At 42.5% G+C, this 23,651-nt stretch overlaps 1 protein-coding gene across 1 annotated transcript in view; it reads right to left on the bottom strand.

The window, feature by feature from the left end:
- DENND4C (DENN domain containing 4C) overlaps positions 1-23,651 on the bottom strand; it is a 102,896-nt gene that overhangs the window by 70,747 nt on the left and 8,498 nt on the right. The window contains exon 2 of the mRNA XM_018556865.1: positions 13,188-13,508. Coding sequence (XP_018412367.1) covers positions 13,188-13,492 — 305 coding nt within the window. The 5' untranslated portion in view covers positions 13,493-13,508. The remainder of the gene's footprint in view (positions 1-13,187; positions 13,509-23,651) is intronic.

The raw sequence follows: 23,651 nt of genomic DNA, 5'->3' as shown, positions 1-23,651 counted from the left end.
TAATTATTGTTTTACAAAAGGCACCTGGAAGTTAGTTGGATAGATTAGGTAGCAGGTGAACATTTTGTCCCTGAAGTCGATGTGTAATAGGCAAGTGTAAGGATTTGAGCAACTTTGACAAGGGCCAAATTATGATGGCTAAAGGACTTGGTCAGAGCTACTCCAAAACGGCAGCTCTTGTAGGACGTTCCCGCTCTGCAGTGGTCAGGACCTTCCAAAAGTGGTGCAAGGAAGGAAAACCAGTGAACCGGCGACAGGGTCATGGGCGGCCAAGGCTCACTGACACACGTGGGAAAGGAAGGAGACCCCCACCTCGCAACTTACAGAACTTAAAGGATCTGCTATTGACGGCTTGGTGCCAGATACCACAACATACCTTCAGAGGTCTAGTGGAGTCCATGCCTCAATGGGTCAGGGCTGTTTTGGCAGCAAAAGGGGGACATACTCAATATTAGGTGAATGGTCATGATGTTATGGCTGATTTGTATTAACTTAGTTATCAATTTGATATTGTGCTGCTAACAAATACTGCTCTATGGCAGTGCTTTCCAATCTATGGGTCGCGGACGTGTTTTGAATGGTTCAGTGAGACCTTGTGCGCAGCCCTGGTGAGCAACTCCAGTATAGAGTATGTTACTTTATATTATTCTGCATTACTGTATAATGTATTGCTGGGATCTGTAGTCTTCTATAGCTGATGGTATTCTGCATTGTTGTATAATGGATTGCTGGGATTTGTAGTCCTCTATAGTTGGTGGTATTCTGCATTGCTATATAATGGATTACTGGGATTTGTAGTCCCTCCTTCTATAGCTTGGACTCAGTGGCAGAATTACAAGGGCTGCAGCGGTTGCAGCTGTGACTGGGTGCTGGTGCTCCACCACTGTCCTGAAATCATTAGTCTGTATTGTTTTAGAAAAAAAAAAAAAAGGTATCGAAAACCGGTTTTGGAGAGTACTTGAGGAACGGTACTTTTACTTGGTCTTGAGAAAATGGTATCGGTGCATCCGTAGTTTAAACCTACAATCTGGGATGTAGCCTTTAAACAATGTGGTTAATGTATCACAAAGAGCATGAATTTTTATGAGTTGAAAACGTAATAAATAGTCCCACCCATGACACCATCAACTCTCCAAACTTTGGAAACAAACGAATATGACTGCCAGCACAGACATATGAGGGACTAGAGCATGTGCGAGGGGGTGGTGGAGGGAATTCCACATACAAGGTTGTGAGGTGAAGAGACCCCAGCACTAGTTGAAAATGTAAAAAACAAAAAAGGATCTCTCCTTGCTTTACTGCAGTTTAGTCGCCCGCGCTGTTACACGGCCATTGTGATTTGTCTTTGTTTGGCTTTGCTGCCATTTTGGGGATAATTCTCTTCTCGGGTGCCAGTACAATAACAAACACAGAAAAAGAAAACTTTTATATGTATGGCAGCAAATCCTCAGCTCATGTAGAAAGTGAAATAACCATTCTGCGTGAAGAGAGGGGCACCAGATGATTGACATTCTGTTTCCTTACAGATAAAATAAAACCTTCTGATTTTATACTGTGACACAAAAATCATGTAGTCTTTATAAAGATGACTAACATCTCTGCCAGGGAAAAATGATGTAGATGGCATAAAGCGGCTTCCAACAAATAATGACTAAGCAAAGCAGTAACCAAAAAGGACTGCCAGCTAAGCATCTAGGAGCTCTGAACTGCACCGCAGAAACCTTGCACATTTCCAAAAAGCAAAGCATTTTAAGATTTAAAAAAAAAAAAAAAAAAAGAACTCCAGTTTAATCTGGAAAGGCTCCATGTACTACAATTAATTGATCTAATCCATACACTTAATTTGCTGTATGACCCACTCCAAAAGGTTCTGATAGACACAAAAGGACAATTAATTGTACAGGTATCACAGACTACATGGGACATTAGAGCTTGTGTCGGTGTGCTAAGCACAAACATTCATATTTAGCTTATGTAAAGGTGGGAGACATGTTGTGGACACCTTACCAGGCCAGCTTTAGAATAAAATATGGTTCACAAGGTTACAGTGGTATTAAAATTAAAAAAAGTTTTACGCTATATTAAATGCTGATTAAATCACTTACAATGCATACTGCTCTTTGATGTTTTCGTCTCCGGCCCCGATATTCTGTTTTACGCAGGGTCCTATGGAGCCACCCTTGTGTGCTAGTAAGCTGTGTGTGTCTCCACAAACACACATGGAAATATGATGACTAAATGCTTGTGCAAAATAAATACTTTGCTAGGCAATGTATATTGGTTTAATTTTAAGTATTGAAAAAAGTTTGAGATTTTAATACTACTTTAATTTCCCAGCATATGCTATCCTGTTATAACATCAGCATTGTAATAGGAATACATACTAGAGGAGTTATTGATAATACAATCAAAGCTTACTTGAAAAAAAATCCCTTTTATGTAGTGACTGCTGCCTTCCACCTGCCCATCACTTGCAACAAATTATTGGATTCCCAGTGTGCTTTGCATCTCTTTCCCTGCTGCTTGATGTGATGCAATCTCCATTTCTCAAGACTACATATCCCATCATGCATTTGCTTCCAGCAAGCAAGGACAATGTTACATTTTTCAGATGTTGAGTTGTAGTTCAGAAGGCAGGCTCTGTGAGAATTGTGACACAATGAAGTGCATATTCACAGGACTGAGTGAAATTGTGTCAGTGCATTGAGGCAGTACATCCTATGGGTTTACAAACTTCCAGCTCAATATGGCTATTAGGAGTGGGCTAGAACTTATTGAAATACAAAACAAAAAAATCCCCAGCACACTTACTAACTAGCCTGCAACAAAACAAATTACACTGTAACGCACAGGAGGCTTAATAGCAAGTTTTGGATTGCTAGTCCTCCAGTGCGCCCCTGTGCCTTTAAAGAGGAGTGGGGCACCTCCAGGCATACCTGCATTCAACGTATCTACTGCTAAATATGCTCCAAGATGGAGGCTCTCATAGATTAGAGTTAGAACCACACTACACAGAGGGGCCTTGACGAGGTAGTGTGGCTTCCACATGTTTTGCAAACCTCTGTTTTTAACGCATATTGTTAGACAGGGCAATTTGTTTTTTTTGCAGGCTAGCCGGTAAGTGTTTTGGGAATGTTTTTATGTTTTGTATTGTTGTAAGCCCTTCCATGCGCACCTTGCTGTATACAAGGATAGTTAGAAATTGGGTGGTTGCCATTTTTGTTAACAACGTATTAAAATTCATTATAGAAATGCATATTGATTTTTAGTTTAGATACCCTTTACACAGCCCCTTTAAGAGTGACAAGCCTTTCTTACTACACATGCAATGTACCATGCTCCACTTATATGCCCTAGAATTAACGTGAATCAAATACATAAGCAAGGCCGAAGCCCAGCTTCGTATACTTCAACTATAAGCACACAATTCAGAGTAATGCATACAAATACAATCATCTGGACTGATCACGTACACATTATGAATGGGCTATCAAGTCACCATAGCTAATCACAAAATAACAGAGTACGGTTGTCTCCAGGGTCAGGTGACTTGGCAGAATCCCAGTACCTGTCTATAGCCAATGCCAGGTTTCCAGGAAACCCAGGTCAAAGGGTCTGCACACAGCAGGTGCACACCTAATTACTTAGGATCAGAGATGTATTATAAAGAATGGGAAGGTGAGAGCAACAAAGGCTTCTAGCCATCCTTTTTAATGAAGATCAGGTATTACCGGAGCTCAGGAAAACAGCATTGTATAATGAGGTTAGTGGAAAAACAGAAAATATCCTGCTGCCTTTCTCTAATTGGCATGAAGCTTCGGAAGGCGCAAAAACAATGTACTGTATAACAACATGTGCCTATCACGTAGGCATGGTGGACAGTATTAACACAAGCATGAAATAAAACTAGTGTTATCAAACAAATGTCAATAAAGGGAAAAGTCAAAACCTGTTTTGTAGTTTTGATTAGGGTAGGGAAGGATTGGAACCCCTGTCAAGTTTGTATTGCTGTACGGAGTAGAGAAAGATTGAAACCCTGACAAGTTTTCATTGTTGTAGGAGTAGGGAAGGATTGGAACCCCTGTCAAGTTTCTATGGCTGTGAACCAAGTGAGACTGAGCTAAAAAAACAAAAAAACTCCTTTGTGTTTGTTTTTCATTCATCCATTAAAAAGGAGAACTATGAGGTGAGTGAAAATCACTCAGCCTCATAGCTCTAGCCAACGTGTGACAATGAAGCTTTCAAACGTCGGCTCAGTAGATCGGTAAGTGAGCGAACACATACCGTCGCTCGCTCACTTCTTGATCTATCCCTGCAGAGAGCTGTGACTGTCACTCATGGCTCCATGCAGGGATTCCCCCCCTCACCTGTCCGATCCTCCATCGCTAACTGGCGAAACGGACGGGGGAGGTGGCGGGCACGGCTGGCTCTGCCTCTAGATAGGCAGAGCCAGCTGTCAATCCCGCAGCTGGGTGGATCTCGTCAGTAATGTCGGGATACAGCCCCGATGCTGGCGACGTATACTGTACGTCGTCAGTCATGAAGGGGTTAAAAGGGAAACATCAGGGGATCTGTTTAGACCCCTAATATTTCCCCCGAAGCCCCTAAAAGTAAAGCAAAACATAAAAATATTTAATAAAAAAAATTAAAAGTTTATAAAAAATACATAAAAATAAAATATTTTAAAAAAAAGTTAAAGTAAAAAACATTTTCGGTTTCGGCCTGACATTTTTTTTAATTTCAGTTTTGTTTTTGAAATTTTCATTTCAGTGCACCTCTACTACAGACCAGTCACTGCTACTTTAGATTGTAAGCCCTCAGGGGCAGGGCCCTCCTTACCATCTTGTCTTGAATTGTATTGTAACTGTAATGTCTTCCTTTTATTGTAAAGCGCTGCACAATACAAGCGCTGTCTTGTACCCGCCCCCTCCTGTAGTTTTCTCCAGACTCCTGTGGACCTGCTAGCCACTGTCTCCCCCACCATTCAGCAAGTATGCTGAATGCCGGAAATCATGCTCATGTGAAGCTCCATTCTGCCTGAACCCCACTTGGTCGGTACAACCGATGATCCAAATCGGGCTGTGTAATTGTACACTGAAATGGGGCAAAAGTAGAAAACAGATCTAAGACAGCTTGCATGCACACAAATGTTAAACTGACAGTTAAGTATGGTGCCCAGGTAGAAATCATTGTACACATGAAATGGGAGCACTGTGCTATTTAAAGAAAACCATATCACAGCACAAGTTTGGCAGAGGAAGCTTCTCTCTGAAATACAAAGCAAAGGCTTCCTTTGCAAACATTACAACATGCATAAAAGCTCTTTATGTTTGTTCCACAGGAAGCCATGCTTTGTTTTGATTTTTGTTGAATTATCAGGACTCAGTAATAAACAATTACTTGCACATCCTTAGAATGTAAAAGTCTCCATGCTACTTTGACAGTGTCAAAAAAAAACAAATTATAGGAGAGATTTTTTGGTTTTAGGTGCAATTTCCAATGTGAATGGATGATTGGTTCTTTTAGTGCACTTGTCCTCATGTCCTCCTCTTTACGGTGTGGTCTGCCCAGCACTGCAAATCAATTTCTAAATCTTCACACTCCTGGTACATGTAAACTGTTAACTCGATTCGCTGCAACAGGATAAAGAGCTGAAGACTTGCCTTCCATTTAAAGAATAACTCTGGGCACACATTTTCTTAGCCCTTGCAAAAGAGCTACCCCCACACTGCAAGGGTTAAATGCTAGTTTAAGTCTAGGGCAAAAAATAGCAAAGATATTCTCAGCTGAACCTCGGAGACGGCTGGCTGTTAGACCACTCCCTGCCACCTCGCTGCTCCTCCGCTCCTGTGGTGTACGGTCCTGCAAGTCAACATGTCCTTTACAATGTACATGACGTAAGGACGCCAAGGGACATTCCATCATTGGAGCAGGAGGAGGAGACAGGCTGCAGGGACAAGCGTACCAGCTGAGGTTTAGATAAGTATATCTTTGTTATTTTCATCGCCAACCAAGTCCCACTGGGGAGATTTCACTTCTCATCTGATAGTCACAACAGGAAGTGAGAGGAAATCGGTCACCAGAACCAGTGTCCCATTTGGAACATTTCCTCAATCCATTCCTGTTTTGATGACCACCCAAAATGTGGGATTTTCTTTCACTCTCAATGACAACAGCTACAAGGACAAATAAAATGGGGTCAGCAACTGATGTGTTCTAATGCCTCTACACGCTATCTACAACACATACAAAAAATAGGTTTGGAAAATGATGGAAGATGTAATGCCATAAGATATGTAGATGCTAGTAATCGTTTATTCACCTACATTCCTTTTATTACACTATGGGGTCCAGTTTCACATAGCTATTTGTCCAGAAAAACTGCACCCACATTCTTTCTGTGTGAATTAAGCAGTTGTTGTGAGCACGAGGCAACACTGAATGCTCTTAAAGCTCTTCAAATATTATGGGCAGTATTGACTTGGGAAGATACTGCATTATGGACATAGATGAAGCTGCCGATCATATGAATAAACACATCTTAAAGAGGAACTCTAAGATTTTCAAGGACTGCAAAGGTTAACTGCTTGTTTTGGACTAGGGTCGCAAATAAACAAGATATACTCACCTGATCCTCGTTCCTGCCTGGCAGCTATTCCCTGCAACCTCTTCTCCCTTGGGTGCTGGCGGTCTAAGGACCTGTGATGTCATCACGTCTAACAGGTCTATTAGACATAAGGCCACCGAGACACATACCACAGCTGGGGTGGAGGGGGAAAGAGTTAAGTGCTGACTGATGCAGGACCAAGGATGGGGCGAGTCTCTCTTCTTTATTTTGTTTCTTAGACCAAATCGAGCAGTTAAAAGGAGAATTATGAGGTGAGTGAAAATAACTCAGCCTCATAGTTCGAGCCGACGTGTGACACTGAAACTGTCACGTCGGCTCAGTAGATCGGGAAGTGAGAGAACACATAGCGTCGCTCGCTCACTTCTCGATCATCTCCCTCCAAAGATCAGTGACCGTCACTCACGGCTCCCTGCATGGATCCCCCCCCTCCCTGCTCCGATCTTCCAGCGCTGACTGGCGTAACAGACGGGGGAGGGGCGGGTACAGCTGGCTCTGCCTCTAGATTGGCAGGGCCTGCTGTCAATCATCCAGCTGGGTGGCTCTCAACAGTAATGTCAGGATACGTCCCGGCTGCGGCGTTCTCAGTATATTGCGGGCAACAGTGCGCTATATACTGAGCTTTGGGTCACGGGAGGAGGTTAGTATATGTCCTACTGTGACCCTTAAGAGAACTATTGGGAAAACACTTATCCCATAGTTCTTGTTTATTTTTAATATCGCAAGATCCATGGTTCCCATATCTTCTGGAACTTTGCCATAGAATCTGAAATCTTTGTAGAGAATTTTTCATTGGATAACGTGGCATGGATGCGGGATTTTAAAAACTTTGGACACAGCAGGTAAGGCATATCCAGCTCCCCCTATGTCCCTCTGCAGACAATGTAATTAGACAGACTCATTCGTAGGATTTTTGTATACCAAAGAGATCAATGGTATGAAACAATACAAACCATTGCAGTCATCACATATATTCTCCCCAGACAGCCCCATTCTCATTACAAAAAAATTATTTACCCCCATATTATATCTCTGCTGGTGTAGTACTTATAGAAGGTTTCTCTGCCAAAACCAATGATGAAAGCCCTGCTCAACCTGGTTACAAGTCATCATGTGAAAGTAAGGTTTGTTGCAAGTCATTAGCAATTCACTTTACATTCTGAAATTGTTGTCTGCCCTTTAACTTTTTATTTTTACCAAAGTACATTTGTTAGGAAATCCACAAAACACAGACAGTCTGAGAACACAGGGAGCAGACAATCTAGAGCATAGAGTACTGCTCACACATTCAAACAGGACATATTTCTCCATTTTATTACACAAGGAAAAGACAGCACTGGTAGAAATATCTGGCTAGGCTTTTATGGAAATTTGACTTGTATTACTCTTCCTCCTTAATACATTTCACAGCCATATAAACTGAACTGGAAACCACAGCGGTAGAGAAATTATGACAAATCTTTCTATATTACAACTGCAAGAAAGAACGCATAGTTTCCCCAATGCTAGGGTAACCTTATCAGGGAGTTTCCAAACTGTAATTAGTAGTCTAAGCTGAAATAAACAACAATGAACCAGTAAATATGATTACATTCTAGAATACATGCCAGCACAGAACCAAACAGCCAAAAAACTGCCCATCGATTCGGCCTAGAGACTATACATTTTAAACCATAAAGTCCCTCTGTGACACAGGGAAATTTTATATATATATTATATTTCAGCGCGAAATTATAGCTAATATGCCTACAAACGTCAGGTGGTCATAATAATCTGGCTTATTAAACCCTTACATGTTTTTGCATATATCTACAGCTACCGTGTTTCCCCAAAAATAAGACACTGTCTTTTACCCCGAACTAGGTCTTATTTTCGGGGTAGTTCTTATATTACAGAAATCCCTGAAGATATCGCTATCACTATGAGACACTATGGAGCAACGTGCACCCGCACAGACTGTGCCGCCCCAACAGGAGCATAGAATATGAGATGCATAGCCTCAGTTAATATTAGCATTGTTATATAGGTTAGAATTTATATAGTGTGATTTGCCTAACTATTTTCTCATAGCTAAATCCATGTGTTATCCTATGCTGCCATCTAGTGGCCTTTTGTTGTAACAAACATGTTTTCTGTAATTATTCCTCATGTGACGATGTATTTCCCCCTAGTGTAGCCCCACCCTTCTTCCTGTGTGCAGTACTTCCTGTGTCATGGGCACAGTTGAAAGCCACATGTAACAAGGACACACAGGTAATCTGCACAGTACATAGGAAAGGCATCATTTTCTGACCGCACAATACTATCTATAACCGTTCAACTGCTGTTCCTATCATCTGCTGTAACCTGATGTAGAAGAATAAACACCTCTTTTGAATGAATCGGTATTGACGAGTTCAGCTATCCGACGAGGATTGTCCGCAGTGAGTATATCTGCTTATACAGGCCAGGCATAGAGGTCTCAGCAAGGGATATATTTCGCTATCACAACGATCGGAGTCAGAATAGACTCCATCGGAGACCCGCACCAGCGCTGGAGGGACATCTGAAAACTACTGGAAAGAAGATGATCGGATTAAGAGGCATCATTTATGGTAAGTCTTTACACTAACATTGGGTGGGGGGAATTAGCCTTTAAGGTCACTTAAATAATACAAGTTCTGCCATGGTAAATGTTGCTGATAAGATGAAGTCAGGCTAGCAAAGACTGATCTTCATGCCAACCTAGAAACTAAACTTAGTGAGCATTGGGTGGGTCAACACATTACAGTGCCTCTTAGGTGCTTTCCTGAGTATATTGGATGAATTCCACTGGAATCTCAACTATGCTTTAGGTATGTCATGGTAGTAGCTGTCACCAGACAGTATTACACCACACCATATTGTTTCAAATGTGTTTAAAAACTCTCATGGGTGGAATGCTTTTGAAGAATGCTGGCATTGCAAAGAGTGAAAAAGCAAAAAGGGTCAAGTTGTAGTGAACATTTAGACCTGAGCAACAGAAAGCACATCTTTATATTCTAATCTTTAGGGATGCACCGATACCACATTTTCGGTATCAAGTACCGATATTTATATTGCAGTACTCGCCGATACCAGGGCTTCCGCAAGCATGGAGCTGGCTTCCTGGGCAATCAGGAAGCTTCCCGATTGCCCGGGAAGTCAGCTCCATGCTGATTGGCCAGGAAGCCGACTTCCCCGCCAATTAACATTGAGCCGGCCAGACAGCATGGATCAGCGAGTCATTACTTGCCGCCTGGCTTCCCGAGTGGCCGGAAAGCCGGCTCCATGCTTCCTCGCGGCACTGCCAGTCAGTGTGGGGGGGGAGGGAGTTGCGGCCGCTCTTAACATGTAAAAATCAATTACATGTGCAGCTACCCTGGAAGTAAGATCTAGCGCTATCTTCAGGGATTTCTGTAATATAAGACCTACCCCGAACTAGGTCTTATTTTCGGGGTAGTTCTTATATTACAGAAATCCCTGAAGATATCGCTATCACTATGAGACACTATGGAGCAACGTGCACCCGCACAGACTGTGCCGCCCCAACAGGAGCATAGAATATGAGATGCATAGCCTCAGTTAATATTAGCATTGTTATATAGGTTAGAATTTATATAGTGTGATTTGCCTAACTATTTTCTCATAGCTAAATCCATGTGTTATCCTATGCTGCCATCTAGTGGCCTTTTGTTGTAACAAACATGTTTTCTGTAATTATTCCTCATGTGACGATGTATTTCCCCCTAGTGTAGCCCCACCCTTCTTCCTGTGTGCAGTACTTCCTGTGTCATGGGCACAGTTGAAAGCCACATGTAACAAGGACACACAGGTAATCTGCACAGTACATAGGAAAGGCATCATTTTCTGACCGCACAATACTATCTATAACCGTTCAACTGCTGTTCCTATCATCTGCTGTAACCTGATGTAGAAGAATAAACACCTCTTTTGAATGAATCGGTATTGACGAGTTCAGCTATCCGACGAGGATTGTCCGCAGTGAGTATATCTGCTTATACAGGCCAGGCATAGAGGTCTCAGCAAGGGATATATTTCGCTATCACAACGATCGGAGTCAGAATAGACTCCATCGGAGACCCGCACCAGCGCTGGAGGGACATCTGAAAACTACTGGAAAGAAGATGATCGGATTAAGAGGCATCATTTATGGTAAGTCTTTACACTAACATTGGGTGGGGGGAATTAGCCTTTAAGGTCACTTAAATAATACAAGTTCTGCCATGGTAAATGTTGCTGATAAGATGAAGTCAGGCTAGCAAAGACTGATCTTCATGCCAACCTAGAAACTAAACTTAGTGAGCATTGGGTGGGTCAACACATTACAGTGCCTCTTAGGTGCTTTCCTGAGTATATTGGATGAATTCCACTGGAATCTCAACTATGCTTTAGGTATGTCATGGTAGTAGCTGTCACCAGACAGTATTACACCACACCATATTGTTTCAAATGTGTTTAAAAACTCTCATGGGTGGAATGCTTTTGAAGAATGCTGGCATTGCAAAGAGTGAAAAAGCAAAAAGGGTCAAGTTGTAGTGAACATTTAGACCTGAGCAACAGAAAGCACATCTTTATATTCTAATCTTTAGGGATGCACCGATACCACATTTTCGGTATCAAGTACCGATATTTATATTGCAGTACTCGCCGATACCAGGGCTTCCGCAAGCATGGAGCTGGCTTCCTGGGCAATCAGGAAGCTTCCCGATTGCCCGGGAAGTCAGCTCCATGCTGATTGGCCAGGAAGCCGACTTCCCCGCCAATTAACATTGAGCCGGCCAGACAGCATGGATCAGCGAGTCATTACTTGCCGCCTGGCTTCCCGAGTGGCCGGAAAGCCGGCTCCATGCTTCCTCGCGGCACTGCCAGTCAGAGGAAATCTCCCTCTGACCAGAAGTTCTGGTATTGGGGAAGGTATAGGGGCATTTGGGTGAGTATGAGTACTCGCCCAAATACACCGTATCGGCACCGATACTAGTATCGGTGTATCCATAATATTCGGTGTTAAAATAATACAGCATGCCATGAGTACGATATTGATGGTTAACAGTTTATGACAACAGAGCTATAATAGCTATAGCTGTCCAGCATACCATTATATCACCTCTTGCAGTCATGGCTTGTTTTGGTGGCATGGACAAGATTTAAGCAGATGCAGGTATTGCATTCCTTTGCCGTTTTGTGACTATACTGGCAGAAACCATGTGGAAAGGTGGAACTTTGTCTATTTCACTGATTCCCACCTGGATATCAACCAGAGAATATGACTAAACTAATATATCTGCCAAATACAGCCAATGGAAAACCATGCATGGCTACTGCTGTTTTCAGCAGACGATGCTCGTTTTATACACGTGATCTGGGCGGCTGTGTAGCTACCCAGATCACTAGTACTAGCCTGCATGTGTGGTGATTCCACCCTACCTGCCATTGTTTTCAGGGTCCCCCGCTCTTCTGAGGGACCAGAGACCATGGCAAATACATTCAAGGATGGAGAGCATGAGCAGACCAAGGAATGTGCTTTCCTCGATTCGCTCTGTGATCAGTGAGGTAGGGAGCACTGTGCTTCACAGCTGTGGGAAGCTGGCTGAAGTGCCGGTTACACAGGTGATTGAGCAAAATCCTGTGCTAGATGGCCTGTATTGGAAGGCAGGAGAGACATTAGGGGTCTAATAGACCCCCTAATGCAGTGATGTCCAAACTGCGGCCCTCCAGCTGTGGTGGAACTATGAATCCCATGAGGCTTTGCAAGATTCTCACAGCCACAGACATGACTCCCGGAGAGAGATGCTTCATGGGATATGTAGTTTCACCACAGCTGGAGGGCCGGAGTTTGGACATCCCTGCCCTAATATAACCATAAAGAGAACATGTCAACTCTTAACGCTATTAGATAGGTGCTTGTTAGCCCTGTGTGATAGCAATAAAGTAGAGTGGGAAAAAGTAAAAGAAAAAAAAAGAAGAAGAAATTAAGACCAACTTCGCCACCTAACGAAATTATCTGTTCACATCTCGCAGTGACTGACTGCTAGATTCCTCAGCTGGCAGGTGAATGTAAACAATAGGCAGTGGGCGTGTGCAATAGCCAATAGCAGAATCTAGCCAGCAGATGAATTTGGCGGGGGGTTGCTGCTTGAGAGTTTACTCTCAAGCAATCAGAAACTACAGTTATCCGGCATCTGCCAACCCCCATGGGTACCGGATAACTGGGAGTTTACTGTATGTGGCATATAAAAGAGGTACGGTAAATCATAACATTTGTGCTCTTTGACTGCAAAATAATCTCCTGGGTTCTTTGTTCAAATAAGATGATCCTCTTCTGTTATATGATGGAAGCACAGTCGACGGAGGGGGGCTGGGACAGCGCATTGCTGGAAGGAATCACTTACAAGGTAAGTTGGCCATAATGTGCTAATCAGCTGTGCATACTGGCACATTATGGCTTTTTTTTAAAGATTTAGACTTCCAAATATTATAATTGGAGCGGAATTGCATTAGTAACAAATTTGAGTAACCTATATAAAAGAATAGCAGAATTTACCCGACATCAATCAGTGGTGCTTTCCCCCTCTCTCGTTTGTAACAAACAAACAGCTCCGGGCTCTTCAGACTGCCATGGTTGAGATTTGCTTGAAGACCACTCGGTGTGACCTCAATGCATGTATATCCCTCTGGCACTGTCTCACCAGCTGTCCTATTTATAACAGCGATATCCGTGATTGGTGCTTTGGGGCCTACTGCTTTAGTCTCCACACGTCCCATATCATGATCCAGGAGTTTGGAGGTTTCGGTCAGTCCTGCCACCACAAAGTAGTCTGCAACCCGAGGACCTTTATCTTCCATCATGTCTGCAGCCAGCCGCCTACAACAGAAAAAAAAAATTGGTGTAGGTTTAGAATAAAGCCAAACATTTTGTACGATAAGTCTTTTCACATAAACTCACTGAACTAATAACATTTTTGATTTTGAGGTGTTCCGTAGTGTATCCATTTGTCACATGGCAACAAGCAAAACAACATGTCCATCGAGTGCAGCAGATACCACCAGAGGCTGCACAAGCAATGGAAGACAATTGTTAATAATGTATCCATTAGGATACAGCCGGATAGCACTCGAAAACGCGCGTTTATTTTAGGAGTCTGTCGATTGAGGAATCCTGCTGTTTGCAATGTATTCTGCTGTTAGAATTCCGCAACAGAGCCGGCGGCTAATTGGCTGCAGGCTCTGATGGCACGAAGATTTACCGGCCAGCTCCATCGATCAGCTGATCGAGGGATGCCAAACACAAGGGTGCACACTGTACTCGAAAACTAATAAAACTTAAAATATGCCAGTGGTACCTGCCAGCTTTGATCAGCATATGGCTCACTGTTGGCTAAGCAGCTCTTTATTTCCGAGAGGGAATACGATGCAGTCTGTCACTGGCATAAGAGATGAAACACACTTTTGCACTTCAGTAATGCATGCATTACTGCAATACATGTTGATTGCATTAGAGAGTTGCACAGTAACACACCATCATGTGTTGAGGTGCGCTGCGTTACAAAAAGAAAAACCTGCATGTCTGTTTTTTTCTCTCGATCAACCCAGGTACAATTTCAGTTGCTTCTGTAGTTGTCAGTTTAAAAACGACAAAACAGCAAACATGTAAGATATACATACTTTTGTTTGAATTCACTCTACACAGTTAATCACCTCCCATGTGAATCAATATCAGTGCTGAAGTGCAGTCTAAAAAGGTACCCATACACCTTACGAATATCATCTGATTTTCGTTTGCGATCGCGTTTTCGTACAATATTTGCAAGCTTGATGGGCAGTGTACCACCGCAAATACTGTACAAATCGTATGACTTGACTTTCCAGCAGGCTAGAAAACTCGTACAAAACTATTGCCAAACTTTTTTTTTTTTTTTGGCTTTTGCTCTCTTGTTTTTTTAGAGTCACAGGAGGACGTTTACTAATGTAATCCAATGACCCAAAGTTAGCGGCATAAAGCAGGCTAGTGCCCGCTATATGCTGACAACGCAGAGCCGTGCTGTAGCCAGGAAGGATCCCGACAATAATGTTGGGATCCACCCCGCTGAACGATTGCCAGCTTGCTCTGCCTCTCTAGACTTTTCCAGAAGTCTGCATAGAGCATGAAGTCAAAACAGGAATCCCATGCTGGCCACACACAACAATACAAATTTACAAATGCAAGTGTTGAGCATGCTAGAGGTGCATTGGGATGCCATTAAAAATGAATGGTACCACAAAACCTTAACATGCACAGTTTACCAAATATGTGAACTAGCCCTAATTCACACTGGGCGTACACATCTGTGCAGCATGCACGCCCATAAACAGCCGATCCCAGGAGGGGCAGGTGCTGCGTGTGTTTACGCGCAGCAGCAGATTCTTCCCTATTAGAGGATGCGGCTGTACGGTGTCATATGGACACACGACCTGCAGATCCGTGCGGGTGCGAGTGTCCGCAATTGGACGCAGACAGGATCCATCCTGTCCGCGTCCAAGTGTGGACACCCTTACAGCGTACAGCCACGTCCTCCCATAGGGAAGAACAGGCTACTGCCCGCAATCACATGCAGCACCTACCCCTCCCGAGATCGGCTGTTTAGGGGCGTGCATGCAGCACAGATGTGTACGCCCAGTGTGAATAAGGCCTAAATGTCAATTACCTATTGACCTTTTCGGAATTGGTATTTATTGCAGATATACAATTTATCACTGATTAGAAGACAACCACTTATCTCTTCTTCTGTTATCAATAGTTACAAACTCCCAGATAACAATCTATACATGTACTAAAAAAATTTACTTAGCCTGAAAAAACCATAATGCAGCAAACAAATCTAAGGACTATCAAGCTGCAATAGATTTTCTAAATTTTTGTTCTTGGGCTTAAATACACTTTAAATAAAGAACCTACACATTTCATATATAAAAGAAAGCAGATCACAAACAAATGCAACTGGGGTGGGGCAAAGGACTGGCCACACTATTGCCCATAGACACCCTGCAGCTAATCTTTGCTTAATTACAGACTTTTTATGACTTGTTTCACATGGTATTTCTCTGTGTAGGCAGCCATCCTGGTACAGGAGCCGGACTTTGCTTCCTCATGTCAGACCTGGGCCCTTTATGACAAGTGGTTTGATGACTGGTGGAGTAACAATAAACAGCAAAAGTAGTGGAAGAAGCACAAAGCCACAGAATAAATGTTACCGAAAAATGGAGATCCTTGCACTGCAGGTCTTCAGGTACAGCTTTTCTTTCCAGCAAGGAGAACAGCGAGAAGTACAGGAGTGGTATCACCAAATCTCATGAGATCAACAGTCAGAGGCAACATTTCGCAGTTACAAGTCAAAAAGTACATTGCTTTATTTCAGGAGGAATTAAGACAACAGGTAGATTTTTCAGGATATTGCTTAGGCAAATTTAACATTTCCATATAGTCCCTATAGAACAGCAAATTGGCAACAGGAACTGGATGGTTCAACAAGCCTAAAGATCCTCAAGCCAAATGTGGGTATTCTGCCTGTAGCTACAATTGACAGCTACATTAGTTAAAACATCTATAAAACAGTGCAAAAACGTAGCAAATGCTGAAACAAATGGCCCATTCCTATCAGAGTCTATCATTTTACTATTCACTTTGTAGAAGCCAATAGCCATAGGCTATGGCTATTGGCTTCTACAAAGTGAATAGTAAAATGATGGCTATTGGCTTCTACAAAGTGAATAGTAAAATGATGGACTCTGATAGGAATGGGCCATTTGTTTCAGCATTTGCTACGTTTTTGCACTGTTTTATAGATGTTTTAACTAATGTAGCTGTCAATTGTAGCTACAGGCAGAATACCCACATTTGGCTTGAGGATCTTTAGGCTTGTTGAACCATCCAGTTCCTGTTGCCAATTTGCTGTTCTATAGGGACTATATGGAAATGTTAAATTTGCCTAAGCAATATCCTGAAAAATCTACCTGTTGTCTTAATTCCTCCTGAAATAAAGCAATGTACTTTTTGACTTGTAACTGCGAAATGTTGCCTCTGACTGTTGATCTCATGAGATTTGGTGATACCACTCCTGTACTTCTCGCTGTTCTCCTTGCTGGAAACAAAAGCTGTACCTGAAGACCTGCAGTGCAAGGATCTCCATTTTTTTTCTTTTTTTAATGTTCTATGCTTCTTTTTTTTTTAATGATTGTTTAATTTTTTTATAACTTTTTTTTTTACACACAACTTTATTGCTATTACATGGGGGGGGATAAGAAGCCCCCTATGTTATAGCCAATTTACATGACAGGTCCTCTTTATGGAGACATCCGGGGTCTCCAAGACCCCTAATGTCACCTAGGGACCCCCAGAGAAGCTGATGAAGCAGAGATCTGCTTCATCAGCTTCTGTAGCTGGAGAGTGACACTGAATGCAGGAAGTGATGTAATATACATCACTTCCTGCATTCGGGGAATGAGAGGAGATCAAAGGGAGTTCGTGTACTAAACTCCCTTTGATCTCCTGCCACAGAGCCGTGCCAGTCCCAGCCGCATCGGGCACAGCGGATCTCGGGACCGGCAACGGCAGTGACAGCTGCTGCTAATACAAGCGATCGAGCGTCTCAAGAGACGCCAGATCACTTGAATGTGAAGCTCCCGGCCGGGAAGCTGCTCGTCTGGCTCCGCCGTCCTCTCGTCACAGACGAGTGGATTTTTCAAGCCCTGGCCATAGCTCTATACTGTATACTAGTTTAATAAGTCATATTGCTTTAGTACTTTTCCTGCTGTATTTTTCCCCCGTGACTCACTCCACCATCCTGGAACCTCAGGTGATAAACAGCTGATTCACAGCCTTCATCTATACAGAATAGGTCATAGCAGACAACACTAGAATATTACAGGAATTATTATGACTGGAATCTGAGAAGTTGCTACATACAAAAAAAATGTCCCCAGATTTTCTATGATACCCAGGGCAAACACTTTTCAGGTGACTCGTAGGGACTAATCATACAGAGGTAACACACACACCTAAAGATGTATTAAAATCAACTGATAATAAGAACTAGGGTCAAGCTTTCCCTTTAAAACAACTTCAATCTTTCTTGAAGATTGGTCATTCGAGTTCTAAACGTTGGATTATGACATTCAAGACTAAACACCTCCATTTTTCGAGGGTAGTTACTTCAACTGCGAGACACTAATTTGGCTCCATGACCTGGTCAAATCTGCCATCTGCCACCACTATTTGCCCTCTGAGGTCAGCTCTATATGCCACACCTCCCTCCAGAGGCCAGCACCCACAGCGACCTGTGGATGACAGGCAACAGAGCTCTCTCAGTGCTGGAGAAAGGCCCCCATATGTCCTAAGTGGCACACTACTTCAGTGACTGCCTTTGTACGATTACTGTTGGCCTGAAGGCCCTGCGCATCTCCCTGTTAGAACTGGCATGATCCAGGGACATATCGACCTTAGCACAGGCTAAAGTGAACAAAAGTGGTGTCAGCACAAGCTAGAATAGACATCACACTAAACAAATTTGTAGCTATGACTACTTTTGTTCTAATTTAGTGTAGTAGTAAATGTATTTATCTATTCACATCTTTTAAAATTGTACAACGTTGGGTTATTTCAAAAGCATCAAAATAAAATTGAAGTGTGCTTTGCGTCTTATTTTGCACTCACAATAGAAAAAAATGGGGGACACAGAAACACGTAGGCTGTCATTTCTGTCCCCGTTTTGAATATATTAGTTGCCTAGCTGAAAGTTCTAACATCAGCAAGCCAGCCAACTAGCATTTTCAGAAGGGGAGCAATGGCAGCTGGTAGGTACATTGTCATTGGCTCAGGTTTCCTTAAAAAATATATTTACTGCACTAAACCTTTTTTCAAGTACTTTGTTGCTTTTCAATGCAATAATTAAGTAAACATATTAGTCAAAAAGCATGTGTGGGTTTAACCAATCATTTTTGTGTATTTATTCTTTGTGGTGGATGTAGCTGGGGGCATGGAAGGAGTGTGTCCTTTTTGATACAAACTGCATGGTCAATGGTGTTCCTATTTCCCCTCCCAGAAAGTTGGAATGTATGATAATAAATTGAGCCTGTGTGTTGCCATTGCTCCATGGTAGGGGATCAGTAAATGGTATGGACAACCATCATGTTGAAGTGATTGGGTAAGTTGAATGGTCTGCATGGCTGTGTAACTGCCAAGGAGCATGAGGTTATTATGCAACCACTGGTCCATCATAATGTTCCCATATTTCAGAAAGATAATATCCCCATACCAACAGCTAAACAAATACTAGAGTGGTTGCATGGAAACCAAGATGATTCATAATGCCTTACATGACCTCCCCAGTCATAATTTTCAAACGCCAACAAACCTTTATAGGAAGTTCTGTACAGTGTGTGAACTGGTTTTGCACCAATTCCATCTATTGAAACATCCTTTTCTCAATCTATTTCCTCTTGGGCCTCAACATCAAAGTGTAAAATGAGCATGAAAGTAAACCACCCCAATAGACATAAAAAGCAATGCTATTAAACACCACAGTGTAAAATGACACATTTATAACAGGAAAATAGCACATTTAGAGGTATATACACATCAGGTCAAAGAGGGACTACTAAGGAGGAATTAGGAACAGAAGGATCTGGTCCCAATAGAGCAGTAGTCTCAAAGTACCGGCCCGCGAGCCAGTATTATGTGGCCCACAGCGAGCTCACAAGTCACGGACCGCGCACCAGACATACGGGAGCAACTACACAGTCTGGATCTCTGTCGGATGCAGACAGCATAGCTGTTTCCCTGCTGGCAATCATATATTTTCGACCAGCTCTCTGATATCTTGCAGCAGACCTTACCAATTAATCACTAGGGGTTGTGCCTCTGCACAGCCTCCACCCTACAAAAAAGGTAAGGAAGGAGGAACTTTCTCTTCCTCCTTCCTGCAAGAACAAAAAAAAAGTAGGGGGCTCTGTATTTTACATGTGGGTGTGCGAGGGGCTTGGGGAAGACTGGGAATACTATTTTATATGTGTGTGTGTGGGGGGCTGGGATTGTATTAATATATATATAGTGTGTGTGTGTGTGTGTGTGTGTGTGTGTGTGTGTGTAAGAACGCCTGCACACCTCATGCAATGATATGTGATATGATTACATTTGGTTAGGAATCAATCACTCTCCCTGGATGCACAATCATTGCACCCAGGGAGAGTGATGGATTCCTAACCAAATGTAATTTGTTTTCTAACAGCATGTAATAATATCACATATCATTACATGCGGTATGCAGGCGTTTACATGCAGCAGCTGTCACCTGATCATTACGTTGAACGGGTGACAGCTGCTGCTTGTAAACATCAGATTAGGGATTCCTGCTGCAGGAAAACGCAAGTTCCTGACACAGGAATCCCTAATTGCACCTAAACTTACAGATATGAATGGGGCCTTATTGTTTGTATATTAGTGTCCGTAGTACCAAACCAGATATAGTTACATTTTATTTAAAGTATTAAATTTGGCAAGCAGCCCCCATGGGAGAAAGAAAAATTGTGGAGTGGCCCCCCAGTGAATTGAGTTTGAGACCCCTGCAATAGAGGGACAGTTGGGAACTATGCTATAACCTTTAGCCTGGATTGACACACAAGGTAATGCACAAACATAGGGCCCATATACAGGTGAAACTCAAATAATTAGAATATCGTGCAAAAGTTCATTTTTTCATGAGCTGTAAGCCATAATCATCACAATTATGACAAATCACGGCTTGAATGATCTTGCTTTGCATGTAATGAGTCTATCTCATATATTAGTTTCACATTTTAAGTTGCATTAATGAAATAAATGAACTTTTGCATGATATTCTAATTATTCGAGTTTCACCTGTAGTTTCCCTTTCTCTTTCACACTAAATTGCTGTGCACAGATGTGAACCAGCCCCATTGGAAAGAATTGGATCTCTGCTTGACATGAATTTTCATGCAGTAAAATGCATGAGTTTTGTCGCATTAAAATGGACACATTGGAATAGAATTGGCCCATATTCCTTGCCATAACAACAGTCAGTTTCAGAAATGACAGCCAATGGGAGTTAAAAAGAAGTCACAATTATATATACATTAAAAAACAAAACAAAAAAAACTATTGTTATTGCGAATGGTTTTACAGCAAACGCCTAGGCCTATTTTGAGAAAAGGTAAATCCGAACAATGATGTTGTCATGTTTGCTCCTTTTGTCTGCTAATATACTATTAAAAGTGTTTTGCTGATTCCGTTTGATAAAAATACCTGACAAAAAACAGTGCTGTTTTGTGTACTCTGCAGTCTTATCTCAAAAACTACAATCGGCTGTGAACGATGGAATATCTCCCACCTATTATGGAAAAGAGGAGAGGGATGTGTTCTATAGTCCTGTCCCAAGGTGATAATGCTGCTTCTTCATAAATAGTGCAGCGAGTGATCGTTGTCACCCTAGGACAGGAAGTGTGATACAGGTGGGATCTCCAGGTGAAAATAGGATAAAAAGAGATAACGAAGATAGTCACACTACACCTGAGGACTGGTAAACTGCAATAAATGACATTTCTTTTGCATTAAATGAATCTTAACTACTAAAAGATGCCATTTCTCTTGAGCCTGAATTTTAGCTCGCTTCATGTGGCTACTCTTTCTGCTCTCCTCAATAGACGACTCATAGGACCTCACAGTTAAATCCCAAATCCAGGCAGTTCTTTTTTGGTTTTCTCTCTTGTAATCTTTAATGCACACATAAACACTCATGTTTATTTTACTACTTCAGAAGCTCTCTTACCTCCACTAAGCTGATACGTACAGTGGTGAGCCAGCTTCAGCAGAACGGGGTCTACCACTGACCCTAGTTCTGATGTTGAGCCATTCACGAAGCACAGTTGCAGCATCATTACTGTGCTGTGCTTTGTGAATGGGCTCAGCAGAGAAAGGTGGTGGAGGTACAACAATGGAACTGGTGTCAATCATGGAACACATTCCGATTCAGCAGAGAGACAGAAGTGCGGCTCCATCTGCACATATCGAAATGCCAGATCTTTGCGCTTTGAGCACAGGATATCTGGCAGCTTTCAAACTCTATTACAGGGGTGGGCAAACTCCTGCCCTCCAGCTGCGGGGAAACTACAAATCCCATGATGCATCTGTCTCTGGGAGTCATGTCTAAGAATCTTGCAATGCCTCATGGTACTTGTAGTTCTACAACAGCTGGAGCTTGCCCATCCCTGCTCTATTAAGTGCCTTATGTTGCTTTCAAAATTTAAAGTGGCAATTAAAGTGACATTAAAGTAAAAAAAATTCCCTCCCCACCAAGTTAAGTTTAGCACTTAACATAAATAATGTCTCTTAAACCGATCTTCTTCTTCTTTCCTGATGTTTTCATCTGTCCCTCCAGTGGTGCGGCGGCTCTCCGATCCAGCGCTGACACCTCTCTGCTTGCAGGCACTTCTGATCCAGCTGTGTCTCCATACGGCTGCACGCGTCCATAGACTCACCTTGCGTCTCTGCTCGTCTCCCGGCCGAGAATCCGAACTGCGCATGCGCCCGCCCCAAGATGCTTTGCGGCCGTACGAGCAGTTCCTGATTCTCAGCACGGGAGCGCGCAAAGAAAAAAAAGGGAAGTTCAAACCGCTGTTTTAGTGGGGGTTTTTTTTTTTCAACTGTTTCCCTATATCTACTGCTTGATAGCAGTAGATATAGGCAAAAACACAGGAGGGTTTAGAACCCCTTTAACTCACATTCTACACTGCTAACTGCCACAATCAACTGAATATGACTCACCATTAAAGCTGTGTTTGTAATTATTATGCAATTACTCCTTTGTGTGGTTCTGTTATTTTATCTACCCCTTCAGATAACATACAACTAATAGGAAACCTGTCCCAATAGATAGGGGAGGATGCCATTGCTGACCCCTCCTTCTGAAAACACTAGTTGTCTGGCTATCATGCTGATCCAATGACTTCAATACTTTCAGAGTCAATGGCCTGAAACAAAGATGCTTGTTAAGGGTTCTGACTTATTTGCTGCCAGTTTATTTCAGGTCAGTGAGTAAACATATTATAATAATAAGATCTGCTTAAAAAAAAACCAAAAAAACCAAAGTATCATTTTCAAAAGGGAGGTCAGCAATAGTAGCTTCTTATTTCTCCAACAAAAGGTTTCTACTAGGGACCATTCACACTATAGTGGTGACCTGCCTTCTAGAGCTGCAGCTAACGATTATTTTCAAAATCGATTAGTTAGCTGATTAAGTTCGATTAATCGGATAAAATTCCCCGTGTCCCTGTGCCGATCGTGGATGTGGGCGGGCGGTGAGTGTGAGGCGGGGAGGATGTGTGAACAGGGCCAACTAATTGGAAGCCGATTAATCAATGATTGAAAAAGTTGACAACTTTTCCAATAATCTATTATGTTGATTAGTTGTTGCAGCCCTACTGCCTTCTTCTGCACAAGATAAAACGCAAGTCACTGCTAGGGCACATTAAAAAAACCTACTGTTTTCTATGTGCCATGTTCACACCACAACATGGGTGTGATGGGCAGTGAGCTGCGGAAAAATGCAGACCTGTTGCATTCTTCCGAATAGCGCTGAATGCCACTGCACCACATTGCCGCCCCCCACGCTGCTGAGTGGGGACCTGAATGGTTTGTAAACATTGTACACTACTAATCAAGATTACAAAAAAAAAATGTAAACAGTGACCGCTCCAGCAATGCGTGATACCCTGCACACTGCCAGAGCTGCCACAACACACCAGCACCGGCCTGTTTTCAGCAGACAGGCTAGTCATTAAAATTATAAAAGAAAAAAGGAAACTGCTTGCAGGTATAAAGCGTAGACAACTAGAGCTGACTGTAGATACCTGCAACAGCCTCAAACCCCCCCGTTAAGGCTGAATCTCAGGCTAATTTTTGAGAGTAAAAGCTTTACTACATCCTGAAAGTTCCTGGCACAAGCAGACACCACCATCA

Source organism: Nanorana parkeri, unplaced genomic scaffold, assembly GCF_000935625.1.
Source record: "Nanorana parkeri isolate BGI_ZX_2015 unplaced genomic scaffold, ASM93562v1 scaffold256, whole genome shotgun sequence".
Lineage (NCBI taxonomy): Eukaryota > Metazoa > Chordata > Amphibia > Anura > Dicroglossidae > Nanorana > Nanorana parkeri.
The sequence above is the reverse complement of the archived record's forward strand: the minus strand, read 5'-3'. Positions and strand labels throughout refer to the sequence as shown.